Source organism: Stomoxys calcitrans, chromosome 1 (genome assembly GCF_963082655.1).
Source record: "Stomoxys calcitrans chromosome 1, idStoCalc2.1, whole genome shotgun sequence".
Lineage (NCBI taxonomy): Eukaryota > Metazoa > Arthropoda > Insecta > Diptera > Muscidae > Stomoxys > Stomoxys calcitrans.
Genome location: NC_081552.1, coordinates 68,152,644 through 68,168,782, shown reverse-complemented (window position 1 = coordinate 68,168,782; position 16,139 = coordinate 68,152,644). Strand labels below are relative to the sequence as shown.

Below are 16,139 nucleotides of genomic sequence, written 5' to 3'. Positions count from 1 at the left end.
GACGTTGGTTTTATTTTTGTTAAGTAAAATAAGATAAAATTTAAAACTCAATTTAATTTAAGGAAAATTGAATTTCACAAAGATTTAGAAAGTGTGTGGATAGGAAGTAAAGCAAAGTTAAGGAATATAGGCCATAAACACTCTATTTAAGTTCCTAGGACATAAAATGTTCTTACTGAGTGAATGTTGCCAAAATACTTCAGTTTTCGAGAGGTCAAGTCTTAACTATCATAACCTGCTTAATTCCTGTGCTGTGGTTACGCTGAGAGATAAATGTTTTTTGGGTTGTAAGAAATGGAATGTTTTGTTTAGCCAGCCTACTGAATGCGAGATCGCAGAAGGTTTTCATATCATGTTGGAAATTAAAAATTATTAAACCACATTATGAGTCAGTACAACCTTAAGTTGTGCCTTACTTATGATTTATTCTTAGATGATTGCATTTTAAAGCGATAAACTGATATTTTCATTCCAATTTTTATCTTTCCAGGTATGTGTTCTTATGGTAGCTTTCACTATAAGCAAATGCTGTAGAAGAAAGTTTTCTCAGTTTAAAATAATGTAAGTAGTCAATAAGTTTTTGTTGTTGTAGCAGTTTGTTGTGTTCTATCTTTCGTCTGCTTGATTCTGTTGAGTGTCAAGACCCAGGAACTCTGCGACTAAGATGGGGTGCGTCCACAGGTTAAACAGGTGATATGTATCGTGCGGTCCCTGGTTACAATCGGGCCATACATCTTGCACGTCGGCATCAATACTTGCTCTGTAGGAGTTGCGGCGGCGGCATCTGCCGGAACGTAATTGAGCCAGAACTACTCTGGTTTGCCGGGGGAGGTGCAATGGGAGGGGGTCGTTCTCCAAAGACTACATTCACCCGGTAGCTATTTACCGCATCTGCTACCGTGTCTGCATGAATGTTGTCTAGACCTGCTTGATATGCCGCTTGATGAGGTTCTTTCTTGTAGCGCTGAACCTCGAACGCTCTAGATCATGTAGATCTACCTTAAGGTTTCTGGGCGGTGGATATCTATCCACAAGATGATAATTTGAATGGTCTCTGCGATAACAGCCCAAAACGGTATTGCTACGACAGCAATAAGTAATAACGCCTTGAGCTCAGCCGAAATGAACTTCGAGAATATATGTTTATCCTGTCCGAATTTCCTTGAAATTGTGTGATGAACGTTTTATAAACCTAAAACACATGTTCACGAGTTCTGTCTATACAGCAGCAATATATACATTTTATTCGATATAGGCGATAAATGCACCTTTTAAGAGCTCAATGTCCTTAATCAGCTGCTTTTTTTAAAATGGGTTCAAGCTGGACAATTTTGGTCAGAGTTGTCCAGGAGCTTTGTTTGTTCGTTTGTTTGTTTCGTACAGACTCAAAAACGGCTGAACCGATTTTTCTTGAAATCTTCACAGATGGTGCATAATGAACTCGTAGTGAAAATAGGGTTAATGTATTTTTTGATATCTGAAGGGGGGCGGACCATCCCCCTCACCACAATTTTCAGAAACGCCAGATCTCGGCGATGGATGATGCGATCCTCCTGTAATAAGTATTTCAGGGTATAGCACGACACTGATATTTAGTCAAAGGGCCAAGTGTCTGGGTGGCCACCTCATTACCTGAATACGCACCAATCCGGATATATTTACCTAGTACAATATAGGAGTTCAATGAAACGAATAAGGGAGAAGAACAAAATCTTGCTCTCTATACGGGGCAAACTTCTCACATATCAATGAGTGCTGTCTGATTTAAGTTTAAGTTCAATGACTTCAATGCATGGCATAGTACCTCACAAATGTCCCCAGCATTAGGAGGCGATAACTACTACTTAAAATTTGTCCTATGTTCTCGCTGGGATTTGAACCCATTCGTTTAGCATTATTGGCAGACTTGTTTATGTCTGCGCTTCAATGACACGAATTCGATATCCACATTTTGAGCGAAATGTCCCCATCTTAAAACTCTACCAAAACAGGATTAATATATCGATCATTGCAATGATTGGTATTAGAGCGTTAAAGAAGGCTCTGCGGAGCGGACCCTGTTCGGCTAGCTATGTATATTAAAGACGTGCTCAGTTACAACCAAATGCATCCGTTTGGGCGTTTTTCACCGTTCAATGCGTTTTTCCTCATTGAGAGACAAACAAATAAAAGCGTGCTAAATTCGGCCGTCCAATCTTATATATCCTCCACAATGGATAGCATTTGTTAAGTTCTTTGTTCTATCTCTTTATAGGCAAACAAAGGATAATGGATAAGAATTGCTATGCTATTGGATCTAGATCAGATTATAAAAAGATTCTGGGCTTACTTGGCTTGGATGTTGGAGACCATATCAGATTCTATTGTGGAAAATTTCAGCCAAATCAGAAAAAATTGCGCATTTTAGAGTATAATCGGAAGGTCGGTTTATATGGGAGCTTACATGGGATTATGGGCAGATTAAGACCAAATTTGGCACGTATGTTGGGGTCACAGAAGAAATCAGATAAAAATTGCGCCCTCTAGAGGCTCAAGAAGTTTAATCGGGAGATCAGTTTATATGGAAGCTATATCAGTTTTTGAACCGATTCGGACCAAACTTGTCACATCTGCTGAGTGTCATAGAAGACGTCATAGTTCAAAATTTATGCCCAACCGGATAAGAATTGCGCACTCATGAGGCTCAAGAAGTCTAATCGGAAGACCGGTTTTTATGGCGGCTATATCAGGTTATGGACTGATTTAGACTATACTTGGCACAGTTGTTTGGAGTCATGCCAGAACATTGCAGCCAAATCGGAAAAGAATTGCGCACTCTAGAAGCTGTAGAAATTAGGACCCAAGATCGGTTTTTATGCCAGCCGTGTAAAATTTCAAGCGGCTAGTTTTACGCCTTAGAAAGTTAGCGTGCTATCGACAGACGGACGGAGGGGCGGACGGACATGGCTAGATCGACTTAAAATGTCATGAAGATCTAGAATATATATACTTTAGGGCGTCTTAGAGGCATATTTCGAGGTGTTACAAACTGAATGACGAAATTACTATACCCCCATCGTATGGTGAAGGGTATAACAAATAAATATCCTCCCCATCGCATGCAAGATACTCTCGACCGTATTTAGTGAAAAATTAAAACCCAAAGACAATGAGATAATTGAGCTCTATCAATGCGGCCAGGTCATACGTATCTCTCCGAATCATTCGACACAAAACGAGCTTTCAGACAGGGAGACATCCTATTGTGTGATCTCTTTAAAATTCAGCTGGGAGAAGATTATACGAAATGCAGATGTGAATATGGATGGCACAAAACTCTCAAGAGAACACATGCCACTCGCCTATGCCGACGACATCGATATCATGGGTCGGTCACCGGGAGTAGTGACCGTATACCGCATCGACCGCATCGAAAAAGAATCAGTGCAACCGGGTCTAGCAGATAATGGACATAAGACAAAATGGCAAAATAACACACCACACATGCATTAACTTTTAAAAAAAAGTATTTATTTTGCTTTCTACTCTAAATAGCAGCAAGATTAAAGCCTTTTCGTTTCAACTGATTAAACAAATAGAACGAAAAAATGGATGGTATCAAATCCCACAACGTCTTGTACACCCGAGCAGATAAAGAAAATTTAGTTGGGAATCACAACTTTGAGATAGTCAGACATTTTATCTACCTCGGTGCCACCGTAACCGAAAAGAAATGGTCGAAAACATATTCGGTTTCCCGCAAAAGGAATTGTTCCCACCCCATCATGTGGACCAGATCGCGATAGAAAACTCATTTTCTTCGATGGGGTTTGACACCCAATAGAGTATGCAGTACCACTCAGAGCTTGCTTTTAGTTTATCTACAACTACCACATTTCACCCAACTTGGCTGAGCACCGAGTTTGCCAGACGCTTCCTTATTTCCGTGGTGCCACATCAAAGAACTATAACCCGACCTTGTAATAGTAATATCACCTAGGGACTTGAAATTTTCCACATCATGTCATTAACAACTCAGCTCTCACTACTCGAATATCAAAGAGTTATCTCTACCCATTCTGAAAAGAGAGATTTTTTACAAGGGTTTTTCGATGCAATCCCACTATGTGTCGATTATCACCTCATCGTGTCCATTATGACAGGACAATGTCTGTTCGAAAAGTCTGATCGGTTCTTATGTCTTTTTAAGATTTTTCTGGACTTTTTCTGACTTTTTAGTTAAAGCTTCCTTATGTTATAAATTTTCCCTTCAATGTACAATCGTAGATAAAAGTATAGCACTTTAAACATGAAACTTCGTAAGGATTTATGTGTTTTTTATTCATTAATATACTTTTTTTTTTTGGTATTGCAAACTGAATTTATAGCTAGCTGACCATCAATCGCATAATACGTGCGTCTTTAAAAACTCCCACCAAATCAAAATAATTCATTATTCATCTGTGATATACAACTCTCACCCCCAAAAGTAGGCTATAAAAATATGGAAATAAAAAATATACCATTTACATTACGTTGACCTTCACAGAGAATAAAATCAATATGAACTGGCACAGAAATATACTTTTTACAATTCAAACAAGCCAACTCACACACAGAAAGACTTACATCACTGAATAAAAAACATTTTCAACTGCAATTCCTCCTCTTTTTTCAAAGCCATCAAGTGTACGTTATACAAAAAGCATGAAAAAAAGACGAATGTGCTTGCAGTGCACTTTAAAATAATAAAACAAAAACAGCTCACAATAAAAACCACTGCTTAAATCTATGACAGATTGTTTAGAACTGCTTAGAGATGCAAAAAAATAAAAAAAAACAGACCACACATGAAACGAGAATGGTGTCAACATATACAATTTATTCATAAGCCCTAAAATATGCACGTGTAATGCGAATTTGCTAGGTACAGCTTTAACTTATGCCATTATTATGGCTTGTCTCTACAAAAGCTCCAAGATATGCATTACAATATTCAACTAAGCATACGGAAATCGAAACCTAAGGCCATCATGCTCTTAAACTCAAAGCAGGAAGGATTTAAAATGTAGAATGCTTGCAAACAATGGAAAGCCCTAAAGGTTTTTTACACATTTTCCAGCAATCCTTTTTTGTGTTTTATCAAACCACAAACAGATTAACATATTTATGATATGGTTCTTTCAATCAATTGCGTTTAATAGAATTTTTAACAGGCTCTTGTTCTCAATACCTGTACATTTTATGGATTTTTGTTAGTCAAAAGATACTTGATATTGAATTATATTTTCTTTTTTTGCACAAATGGTTTCCTATGATAGCTATATGCAATTTTTTGCTGTTATAAAATTTTTTGTTCTGAAAAACAATTAAAACTCCCCAGGGGTTAAGCAAAAGTTTATTTCAATCAAAGTTTTGCACTGTACAAAAATCATAAAGATAAAAAAACATAAAAATTTAATTATTAAAGTTATTGCTTATTAATTTGGATTTTGGTGCAGCAAAAAAAATATTTATTTGCTGTTCACGCAGTTTCGATAGGCTAGCTTTGTTTGAAGAACGATTTTACTTTGTTTTGATATACGCTGAGGTATCGAATGGTTCTTTATGATTGCTTCATATTCTTTCTCCTTCAGCCGCATTTATGCTTTCAAGTACCATCTCTTCAACTTCTTAACGAACCATCTACTTATCTTCTAGTACCGTTTGTCCGATAGCATGAAATGTTTGAGCTTAGCTGTATTCATCCCTCATCCTATAACTGTCAGAAAGAAGGTCTGCATTGGCCTAAGTCCAATATAGGCAAAGGAAATGAAACCTATCTTCTGTATCTTCTTTAATTCGGTATGACAGAACATTTGTCCTATCAGCCGAACTAAGAAAAGATTTCCAAGAGCCTCGATCTTTCCATCTGAGTTTTATTCTTCCCAGTTTTCGTGCACCACAGTGCTTGCTTTCAAATGACTTCTTTATTGAAGCTTCTTCAATCGTTTTGACAACATGGCCTAGCCAACGCAACCGTCGTATTTTGAAACGCTTTACAATGCCAACGTCGTCATACAGCTCATACAGTAAGTGGTTCATACGACGCCGATACTCTCCATCTTTCGATAAAATTGAAAAAAACTAGTAAAAAATATGCCATTTGAGATCGGATCGAGATAAATCTCTGCAATTTAAAATGGTTAGAGTTGATGTGTAATCGAGATCATGTGCAAAATTTCAAGGCCTTAGGGCTTTCGAGATGGTCATCTCGTCATTAAGAAAAATTTGTTTAGGCGGCCAAATCTCCATCCTGGCAAGACCATAGAAAAAAAAAACAAGTAAAAGCATAATAAGTTCAGCGGGACCGAATCTTATACACCCTCTACCATGGGTCGCTTTGTCGAGTTCTTTTCCCGGTATCTTCCCGGTATTCGGGCTTTAATTGATTTGAATATTGGAGACTTGGAATTTCAGACAATTCGAATAAGAATTGCACTCTTTATGACTCAAGAAGTAAAATCGGAAGATCGGTTTATATGGGAGCTGTATCAGGCTATGGACCGATTTAGACCATATTTGATACAAGTGTTGAAGGTTATGGGAGAAATCGTTGTATAAATTTTTAGCCAAATTTGATAATAATTGAGCCCTCTAGAGTCTCAAAAAGTCGAATTCCAAGATTGGTTTATATGGTAGCTATATCAGGTTATGGATCGATTTGAACTACAATATATTAGGCACAGTAGTTGAAAATCATAAAGAAACACCTCATGCAGCAAAATCGGATAAGACTAGCGCCCTCTTGTGACTCAAGAAGTCAAGATCCAAGATCGGTTTATATGGCAGCTATATCAAAACATGAACCGATATAGGCCATTTACAAGAAGTATTTTGGGCAAAATTTTCAGCAGGCTAGCTTTACTCCTTCGAAAGTTAACGTGCTTTCGACAGACAGACGGATGGAATTGCGAGATCAACTTAAAGTGTCATGACGATCAAGAATATATAAACTTCATGGGGTCTAAGACGCAGATTTTTACGCTGATCAAGAATATATATACTTTATAGGGACGGAAATGGATATTTCGATGTGTTGCAAACGGAATGACAAAATGAATATACCCCCATCCTTCGGTGGTGGGTATAAAAATAATTTTTGAGTTATCTCTTACTTACTTTTAATTTTACCAAGAGACGCCCAGACCACCTTGGACCTTTAAAAATTTATTTATTACCCAATTTCGCTGAAATTTGAAACAGTGTGTTACTTTAAGCCTCCCGTTATCCGAGCTTATTATGGCTTAGGTCGGACTATATTTAGATATAGCTGCCACATAGACCGATCTGCCGATTAGGGGTGTGAAGCCCATAAAACCTGTATTTGTCAAACCGATTTCGCTGAAATTTGAAACAATGAGTTGCTTTAAGCCTCCCGACATCCGACCTAAATATGGTTTAGATCGGACTATGTTTAGATATAGCTGCCATATTGACCGATCTGCAGCTTAAGGGTCTGAAGCCCATAAAACCTGTATTTGTCAAACCTATTTCGCTGAAATTTTAAACAATGAGTTGCTTTAAGCCTCCCGACATCCGACCTAAATATGGTTTAGATCGGACTATGTCTAGATATAGCTGCCATATTGACCGATCTGCAGGTTAAGGGTCTGAAGCCTATAAAAGCTTTATTTATTAACCGATTTTGCTAAATTTAAAATAGTGATATGCTTTAAACCTTCTGATATCTGACCCAAATATGGTTCAGATCGGACTATGTCTAGATATAGCTGCCATATAAACCGATCTGCCGATAATGGGTCTGAAGCCCATAAAAGCTTTATTTATTACACAATTTAGCTGAAATTTGAAACAGTGAGTTGTACTAAGCCTTCTGACAACCGACCCAAATATGGCTCAAATTGAACTATATTTAGATGTAGCTGCCATATAGACCGATTTGCTAATAAAGGGCCTAAAGCCCATAAAATCTTTTTTTATTAACCGATTTCGCTGAAATTCGAAACAGTGTGTAATTTGAAGCCTCCCGACATGCGACTCAAATATGGTTCAGTTAGGACCATATATCTGCCTATAGACTGATCTGTCGGTTAGGGGTCAGAAACCCATAAAAGCTGCATTGTCTGATTTTGCTGAAACTGTTACTTGTATAAGTGTTCTCGGGACTTGAATCAAATATGACCCAGATCAGCTCCTATTTAGATATAAGTATGGATATGGTACTGGAGTAATAATAAAATAGGATTAATATATCCATGTGGTGGGTATCCAAAGTTCGGCACGGCCGAACTTTACACGTTTTTACATGTTTTCTTTTTGTTACTCGATTCGTTCGCCGGGAAAACAGTTGTTTTCATTGAATTGGCGAACGAATCGAGTGACAGAAAGAAAAAAATATAAGTGGTCTTGGCAGTAAGTTTTTTCAATCATTTTGTGATGAATCGGAAACTTGTTTTGTCCCGAAAGCATTGTTATGACTCCGTTTTTAAAGAAGTATACCCGCTCAAAATGTTGATAAATACTTTCTATATATTGGGTTGCCCAAAAAGTAATTACGGATTTTTTAAAAGAAAATAAATGCATTTTTAATAAAACTTAGAATGAACTTTAATCAAATATACTTTTTTACACTTTTTTTCTAAAGCAAGCTAAAAGTTACAGCTGATAACTGACAGAAGAAAGAATGCAATTAAAGAGTCACAAGCTGTGAAAAAATTTGTCAACGCCGATTATTTGAAAAATCCGCAATTACTTTTTGGGCAACCCAATATATATAGAAGATAAAACTGCACCTCAAACAGTTTTTCGAATACCTTTTTACATTTCTAAACGCTTCTTATCTTATTGATGATCAAAATCTGCATATTAATGGCATAACGGCTTCTTTAGCTTCTAATCTAAGATATTCTATATCACTATTTTTCTGTTGGGTTTACTTCCTCAATGCATGTAATTCATAAAGTACTGCCTCCCTACTCTTTCTTTTATAATTCGGAAAACCATATTTTCCGTTTCATTTTTGGAAAATCCGGGTGTTTTCCAAAAATTAAACGATGATTTGTTTCTAAGGAGTTATCATGGACCCAAACATAAACCTCAAATTTCTGTTCCAGGAGTTTTACACATGTTAACCGTGTTACATTGAAATCGAGGGTACGCCCTATACAGCGCGCTTTTCGTAGTAGTTTTAATGTAGCATTTGAATATTTTCAATTAATTTTTTATTTAATTGATACAAATATATAATGAATTCCATATTTCGAATATTTCAATAATTTTTTTAAATGGATCATTAAATAAATTAATTGAAATTCCAAAAATTTTCAATCATCATTTTTATTGAATATGCAATTTTTTCTATTAAAAAATTAATTGGATCAATTAATTTCGTTATTTTTATCTGTGTATGATATCGATGTCGTCGTCTTGTGAGTAGTCTACCATGCATATTCACATCTGATTCTCGAATAATCCTCTCCAGCTGGATATTAAAAGATCAAACGATAAGCTGTCACCCTGTCTAAAACTTCGTTTGGTATTGAATGGTTCGTATACGTTCTCTCCTATTCCTACTGAGGAACGTGTATAAGCAAGCGTCATGCTGCAGAGTCTTATCAATTTTACAGGGATACGAAATCCAGACATGGCTGTAAATATCTTTGAACGAACGTTTCCAGAAATCCCATTCCAACTGTGCCAAGTATGGTTCAAATCGGTCCATAACCTGATATAGCTGTCATATAAACAGATCTGGGTACTTGCTTCTTGAGCTTCTAGAGGGCGTAATTCCTATCCGATTTGGCTGAAATTTTTCATGACGTATTTTATTCTTACTCTCAACAACTGTGTCAAATAAGGTTCAAATCGGTTCATAACCCATATAAACCGATCTGGGATCTTGACTTCTTGAGCCTCGAGAGGTCGCAATTATTATGCGATTTGTCATTCAAATGATCGATCTATATGACATCTATATCTAAATATTGTCCGACCTGGACCATATTTGGGTTGGATGTCGGCAGTCTAAAAGCAGCTCACTGTTTAAAATTTTAGAAAAATCGAAGAATAAATGCGCCTTTTATGGTCTTTAGGCCCTAATGACCATCCTCTCATGACCATCAACATACGTGTTTATTATGGTTTGAATCGGTCTATAGCCTGATAGAGCTTCCATATAAATCGATCTCTCTATTTTACTTCTTGAGCCCCCAAAGAGCGCAACTCATATTCGAATTGGCTGACATTTTAATTGTGGTCCAAACCGGACCATATCTTGATATCGCTCTTATAGCAGAGCAAATCCTTTCTTATATCCTTTTTTTTGCCTAAGAAGAGATGTCGGGAAAATAACTCGACAAATGCGATCCATGGTGAAGGGTATATAAGATTCAGCCCGGCCGAACTTAGCACGCTTTTACTTGTTTATTTTTTCTGTTTTCCAATTCAAGCTCGGTGGCCTATTCATTTAGTTATTTATAGTTTGTAATACATCGAAAAATAGTTTGTAAAACGTTAAAAGACGATTTAACGATGTCCGTGTGTTTGTCCGTTCGTGTGTTCGTAAGATGTAATCACGCCACAGCCTTTAAAAATTGAGATATTGAGTTGAAATTTTGTACAGACTCGTATTTTATCCATACGTAGGCTAAATTCTTGAATATGCCAAATCGGACTTTATTTGGATATAGCTGTCATATAGACCCTTCTGGCCATTTAAGGTCTTAAGCCTATAACAGACGCATACCCGATTTCGCTGATATTTGGCATAGTGTGTTTTATTAAGCCCGCTGATATCCGAACCAAAAATTCAGATCGGAAAATATTTTGATATAGCTGCCATGTAGACCGATCTGCCGATTTTTAGTCTTAGGCCTATAACAGGCGCATTTATTACTCGTCTTCGCTGAAAATTGGAAGCAGCGAATTGTATCAAGACTCCCAACATCTGTCCCGAATATGATCCAGATCGGGCTATATTCAGATATAACTGCCATATAGACCAATCTTCAGCTTTAGGTCTAAAGACCATAAAAAGCGCATTTATTCTTCGATTTTGCTGAAGTTTGATACAGTGATTTGCACTAGGGGCCTCGCACTAGGGCCATATAGGCACATTTATTATCGGATTTCGCTGCAACTCAGATCAGTGAGTTTTATTAGGCCCGTCGCGATCCAAAAATTGTTCAGATCGGAAGATATTTGGAAATAGCTGCCATATAGACCAATCTGCCGATTTTGGATTGAAGGTGCATTTATTACCCGACTTCGCTGAAATTTGAAACAGTGAGTTATAGTAAGTCTCCCATCATCTGTCCCGAAAATGGTCCAAAACGGGCTATTTATAGATATAGCTGCCATAGAGACCAATCTTCAGATTAGGGCCTAAAGACCATAAAAGGCGCATTTATTCTCCGATTTTTCTAAAATTTTAAACAGTGAGCTGCTTTTAGACTGCCGACATCCAACCCAAATATGGTCCAGGTCGGACAATATTTAGATATAGATGTCATATAGATCGATCATCTGAATGAGTTCTTAATCACATCGGCGCATTTATTACCCGATTTCGCTGAAATTTCGAACTGTTACTTGCATAGAGTTTCTCGGCATCTGAACCCAATATGATTAAGATCGGATTATATTTGGATATTATAATAGATAAATTAGTGTCATACTAAATTTTTATAGTAAATTATCCATGGTGGTGCGTTTTTACTTGCTGATATATCAAAATGAACAACAAGATACAATTTTTATACGACATATCGATACAAAGTTAAATGAAAAACAACAGTCTACCGGAAAATAAAAGTTTTATATTAAATTCAACAGTCTACCGGAAAATAAAAGTTTTATACCCACCACCATAGGATGGGGGTATACTAATCTAGTCATTCCGTTTGTAACACCTCGAAATATTGATCTAGGATCTCATAAAGTATATAAATTCTCGATCGTCTCGACATTCAGATTCGAACTAGTCATGTCCGCCCATCCGTGTGTCGAAATCACGATAGCGGTCGAACGGGTAAAGCTAGCCGCTTAAAATTTTGTACAGATACTTAGTATTGATGTAGGTCTTTGGGGATTGCAAATGGGCCATGTCGGTTCAGATTTGGATATAGCTCCCATATAAACCGATCTCCCGATTTAACATCCTGAGTCCTTACAGCTGCAATTTTTATCCGATTTGGTTTAAATTTTGCATATATCGTTCTGTTATGACTCTCAAGAACTGCGCCAAGTATGGTCCAATTCGGTCTGTAACTAGATATAGCTCCCATATTTTAGCAGAATCCATGGTGGTGGGTTCTCAAGATTCGGCCCGGCCGAACTTAATTCGCTTTTACTTGTTTAATTGTAAATAAATTTTAGAACTAAATTTTTATTTGTTGTAACTTTTTTTTATTACTTTGTCCGGAGACCGAGAAAATTATCTCGACTCCGACTCCGGGGTAAATTGCTCGAATCCGAGCAACGTCTTTATAGCTCGGGACTTTTCCAGGACATGGCGCAGTGTAATTATGTGTTCTATGGTTGATTTACCAGGCTTAAAGCCGCGATGATAGGGCCCAATTTTCTCATTGACTTTAATCTTTCACAGTACGCTCGGGAGTATCTTGCGCATTGGGTATGCGTTCTTCCTGCTAGATCGTGCAGACGAGCTGATGCATATGCTTTATCAGCGTGTCGCCTCCGTTCTTAAATAATTCAGCCGGCACCCTATAGGCTTCTGCTGCCTTGTTGCGTTTTAGTCTGATAACAGCGTGTGTGTCCTCATTCTGACTAGAAGAAAAACATTCTATACCATCATTAGGTATTATTTCAGCGGCATCCTCTTCACTCTATCTGTATCAGTTAACAGATTTACTTCTTTGTCTCTGAAGGAAGATGTGCCTGCACCAAAACCATCGGTAAGATGTTTGATTCTTTGATAAAATTTCCATACCTCATTTTGACTTCTTTAATCTCAATTCGCTCACACTCACGTTTTTCCATTTCCTTTTATACGCTCTACCATAGGATGGGAGTATACTAATTTTGTCATTCCATTTGTAACGCCTTCAAATATTAGACTCCATTAAAGTTATTTATTCTTGATTGTCATGAAATTTTAATTCGTCTCTCCGCCTGTCTATCTCTCTGTGGAAAGCACGGTAGCTTTCGAAAGAGTAAAGCTATGCGCTTGAAATATGGCACAAATACTTCCTATTAGTGAAGGTCGGTTCGGATTATAAATGCGACATATTGGTGCATATTTAGAAATAGACCCCATATAAACCGATCTCTCGATTTTATTTCTTGACTCTCTAGAGGGCGTAATTCTTGTCCGATTTGGCTGCACTATGACAATTTCTATGATATTCATAAATATGCTTAGTCTGGGGTGAATCAGTGCAAAACCTGATATAGCTCCCATATAAACCGATCGCCCGATAATACTTCTTGACCCTCAAGAAGTCGTAATTTTTATCCGATTAGGCTAAAATTTTGCACAGTGACTTTTTCTGTGACCTCTAACATACGTGTTTAATATGGTCTGAATCGGTAAATATCCTAATGTAGCTCCCATATTTACCGATCTCCCGATTTCACTTCTTGAACCTTTTAGCCAAAATTTTTATCCAATTTGGTTAAAATTTTGCACAATGGCATCTTCCATGGTATCCTACATTTAAGCTTAGTATGGCTCGAATCGTTTCCTAACCTGGTAAAGCTTCAATAGCACAGCAATTCTTATGCATTATGCCTTGTTTGCCTATTAAGAGATACCGGATAAAGAACTTGACAAATGCGATTCATGCTGGAGGGTATAAATGATTCGACCTTTTACTTGTTTCTTTTGCGGAAAAGACGTTTTTCCTCTCTCCTTTTCTCCCGATATCTATACTTCATCTGGTATCATCCGAACATGGAGTGCTTTCATCAAGCAGTTGGGTCAGTCGTGTGGAGTATGCCATTGCCATCGGTTGTGTTTCTAACTTTTCAATGTTCAGCTTAGGTGCAGTGTTAGGTTGTACTTTTCTCGCCACGCTTAAACGGGTGCGAACCTTTGCCGCAACAAGGTAATGATCAGAATCTATATTTGCTCATCGGATCGATTAGATCTAACACGCTTGATGTGTGCCTTTAATCTATTACTACGTGATCAATTTAGTTCCTTATATCTTAATCTGAAGACAGCCACGTGGTTTTGTGAATTTTTTTATGTTGTTTGCCACGGCGATGTCTAATAGCCTCAATCCATTAATAGACGTTATCACATGGAGGCAAAATTTTCCGACTGGTGGACCAAATATATTTTCCATCCCTATCTTGTTAAAATCTAGGCGCTCTTACAAAATATCTTTGGTCTACCCGTCCTTGTTTTTCGTCGGAGTATGGGCACAAATAAGGCTGACGTTGAAAAATTGGGCTTTTATGCGGATTGTGGCTAGCCTCTCATCCACCGGAATAAAGCTGGAGACAAGGTGTTGCAATCTCCGAGTAATCACAAATCCATAGCCATATTTATGTCTCGTGTCATGGCAGCTTAAGTATAGTCACCGTATGGTGTTGTGGTGGGTAATAGATATGACGGTTGTGGGAGAGAGACCTTGAACCTGGAAATGAGCTTATGTATATGGGGGATATACCCAAAAATGGTGCGATGGTCAAAGAGCAAAGCACTTCATAGAAATCGAGCAACAAATGTGGTATTTATGGGTCTTAGACCTTAAACCTGGTGATGGGTCCATATGAGGGTTATATAGGGTTAAATGTTAATCCGCCCAGGAATTCCTCGCTTTTTACAAAATCCCCAATTTTTTCCATACCACGCCCCTAAGTTGGTTCATGTGTGGTTTGTGTCCCCACCTAAGTGTTAGCCACGAAAGCCGGGCAATGACATATGAACGTCTCATATTACCCACATGCCCTTCACATGCTTTCACTTGCCGCACCGTTTATGCACAAGTCACCTCGTAGTGCTATATATCCTGTTAGTATACCGAAGGCTATACTGCCTCCTTCTTACTTTCTATCAGTAATAGCCTCATCTTCTCACGATCCAGATTTCCCCTTAGGATTTTTGTCGTCCTACTGAACGTTTCGCTGTTTCACCCACGTTCTTTACCCACACCTTTTACTCGGGCTTCGTCAACCCGGAAGGCTTTGGGTTAACCAAGTTAATTTATTAATGCTGGTACTACCCCACGAAATGTGGGGAGAGTTCGCCTCGCACCCTATTAGTACCTCGTTTTCTGTCTGTTTTGCCTTCCTCAGCAACCGTTGCAATTTCTAAAGTCTCCATCGAGTGAGGGCTAGCTCAGTCTTTCCAGACAACTTGAAAGCGATAATCTCTTTTCCTTTTGCAGCGTTTTAGCAGTGTTATGATCTTTGGGAGATCTGATTCTCTTTCCAGCTTCCGTTAAAGTGCTTGGAACGTCAGTTCTATCTCTACCAGTGTTCTACACTTTCGCCTAATTGCGGCGCCGGTGCATAATCCTCTCTCGTTCGTCGTGGCCCGTTTAGCTTTCTCGGTCGTCTTGTGAACTTAGCAAAGCCCTCGCACACCTAACCTCATGATTTGGCTGCGATGACTGTTTCATTGACACTGTTGTTATCCGAATCGGAAACGGAAACCCCACCTTTACTTAAAGGCTAGTATATAGTTTGGACCTACTCCGAGTTATGATAATTTTCGAGGAGCGAAATGAAAACGCGTCCGCTACACTCAACGTTTAAACTATAGTTGGCACAAGTGTTAGTGGTCTTTTCGCAATAATATATCCAATATAGACCATAATTTACGTGCATATTGAGGATGCTAACACTACTCACTGTGGCAAATTTCAGCGAAATGAGGTGCGGCCATAACCATAATTTACGTGCATATTGAGGATGCTAACACTACTCACTGTGGCAAATTTCAGCGAAATGAGGTGCGGCTTAGAGCCTAAGACCCTAAATCGAGAGAGGGGGCTACTTTTGAATATGTACCGATTTGAATTATATTTGGCATTGATATCGAAGATCTTCACATAAATCATTATGCAAAATTTTAGCGAATTCGGGTAATAAATACGGCTTGTATGGACCTAAGACCTTAAATTGGGTGATCGATATATATGGCACCTATACCCATATATATACCGATCTAGAATATACTCGGTACT

The 16,139-nt window shown here is 38.0% G+C and overlaps 2 protein-coding genes across 4 annotated transcripts in view; both read left to right on the top strand.

The window, feature by feature from the left end:
• LOC106093105 (serine-rich adhesin for platelets) overlaps positions 1 to 16,139 on the top strand; it is a 742,527-nt gene that overhangs the window by 263,108 nt on the left and 463,280 nt on the right. The window lies entirely within an intron of this gene.
• LOC106090193 (putative uncharacterized protein DDB_G0271606) overlaps positions 1 to 16,139 on the top strand; it is a 539,204-nt gene that overhangs the window by 433,486 nt on the left and 89,579 nt on the right. The window contains exon 4 of one of the 3 annotated variants that reach the window (XM_059370840.1): positions 491 to 561. The exons of the other annotated variants lie outside the window; for them this stretch is intronic. Coding sequence (XP_059226823.1) covers positions 491 to 561 — 71 coding nt within the window. The remainder of the gene's footprint in view (positions 1 to 490; positions 562 to 16,139) is intronic. 3 annotated transcript variants of the gene reach the window in all.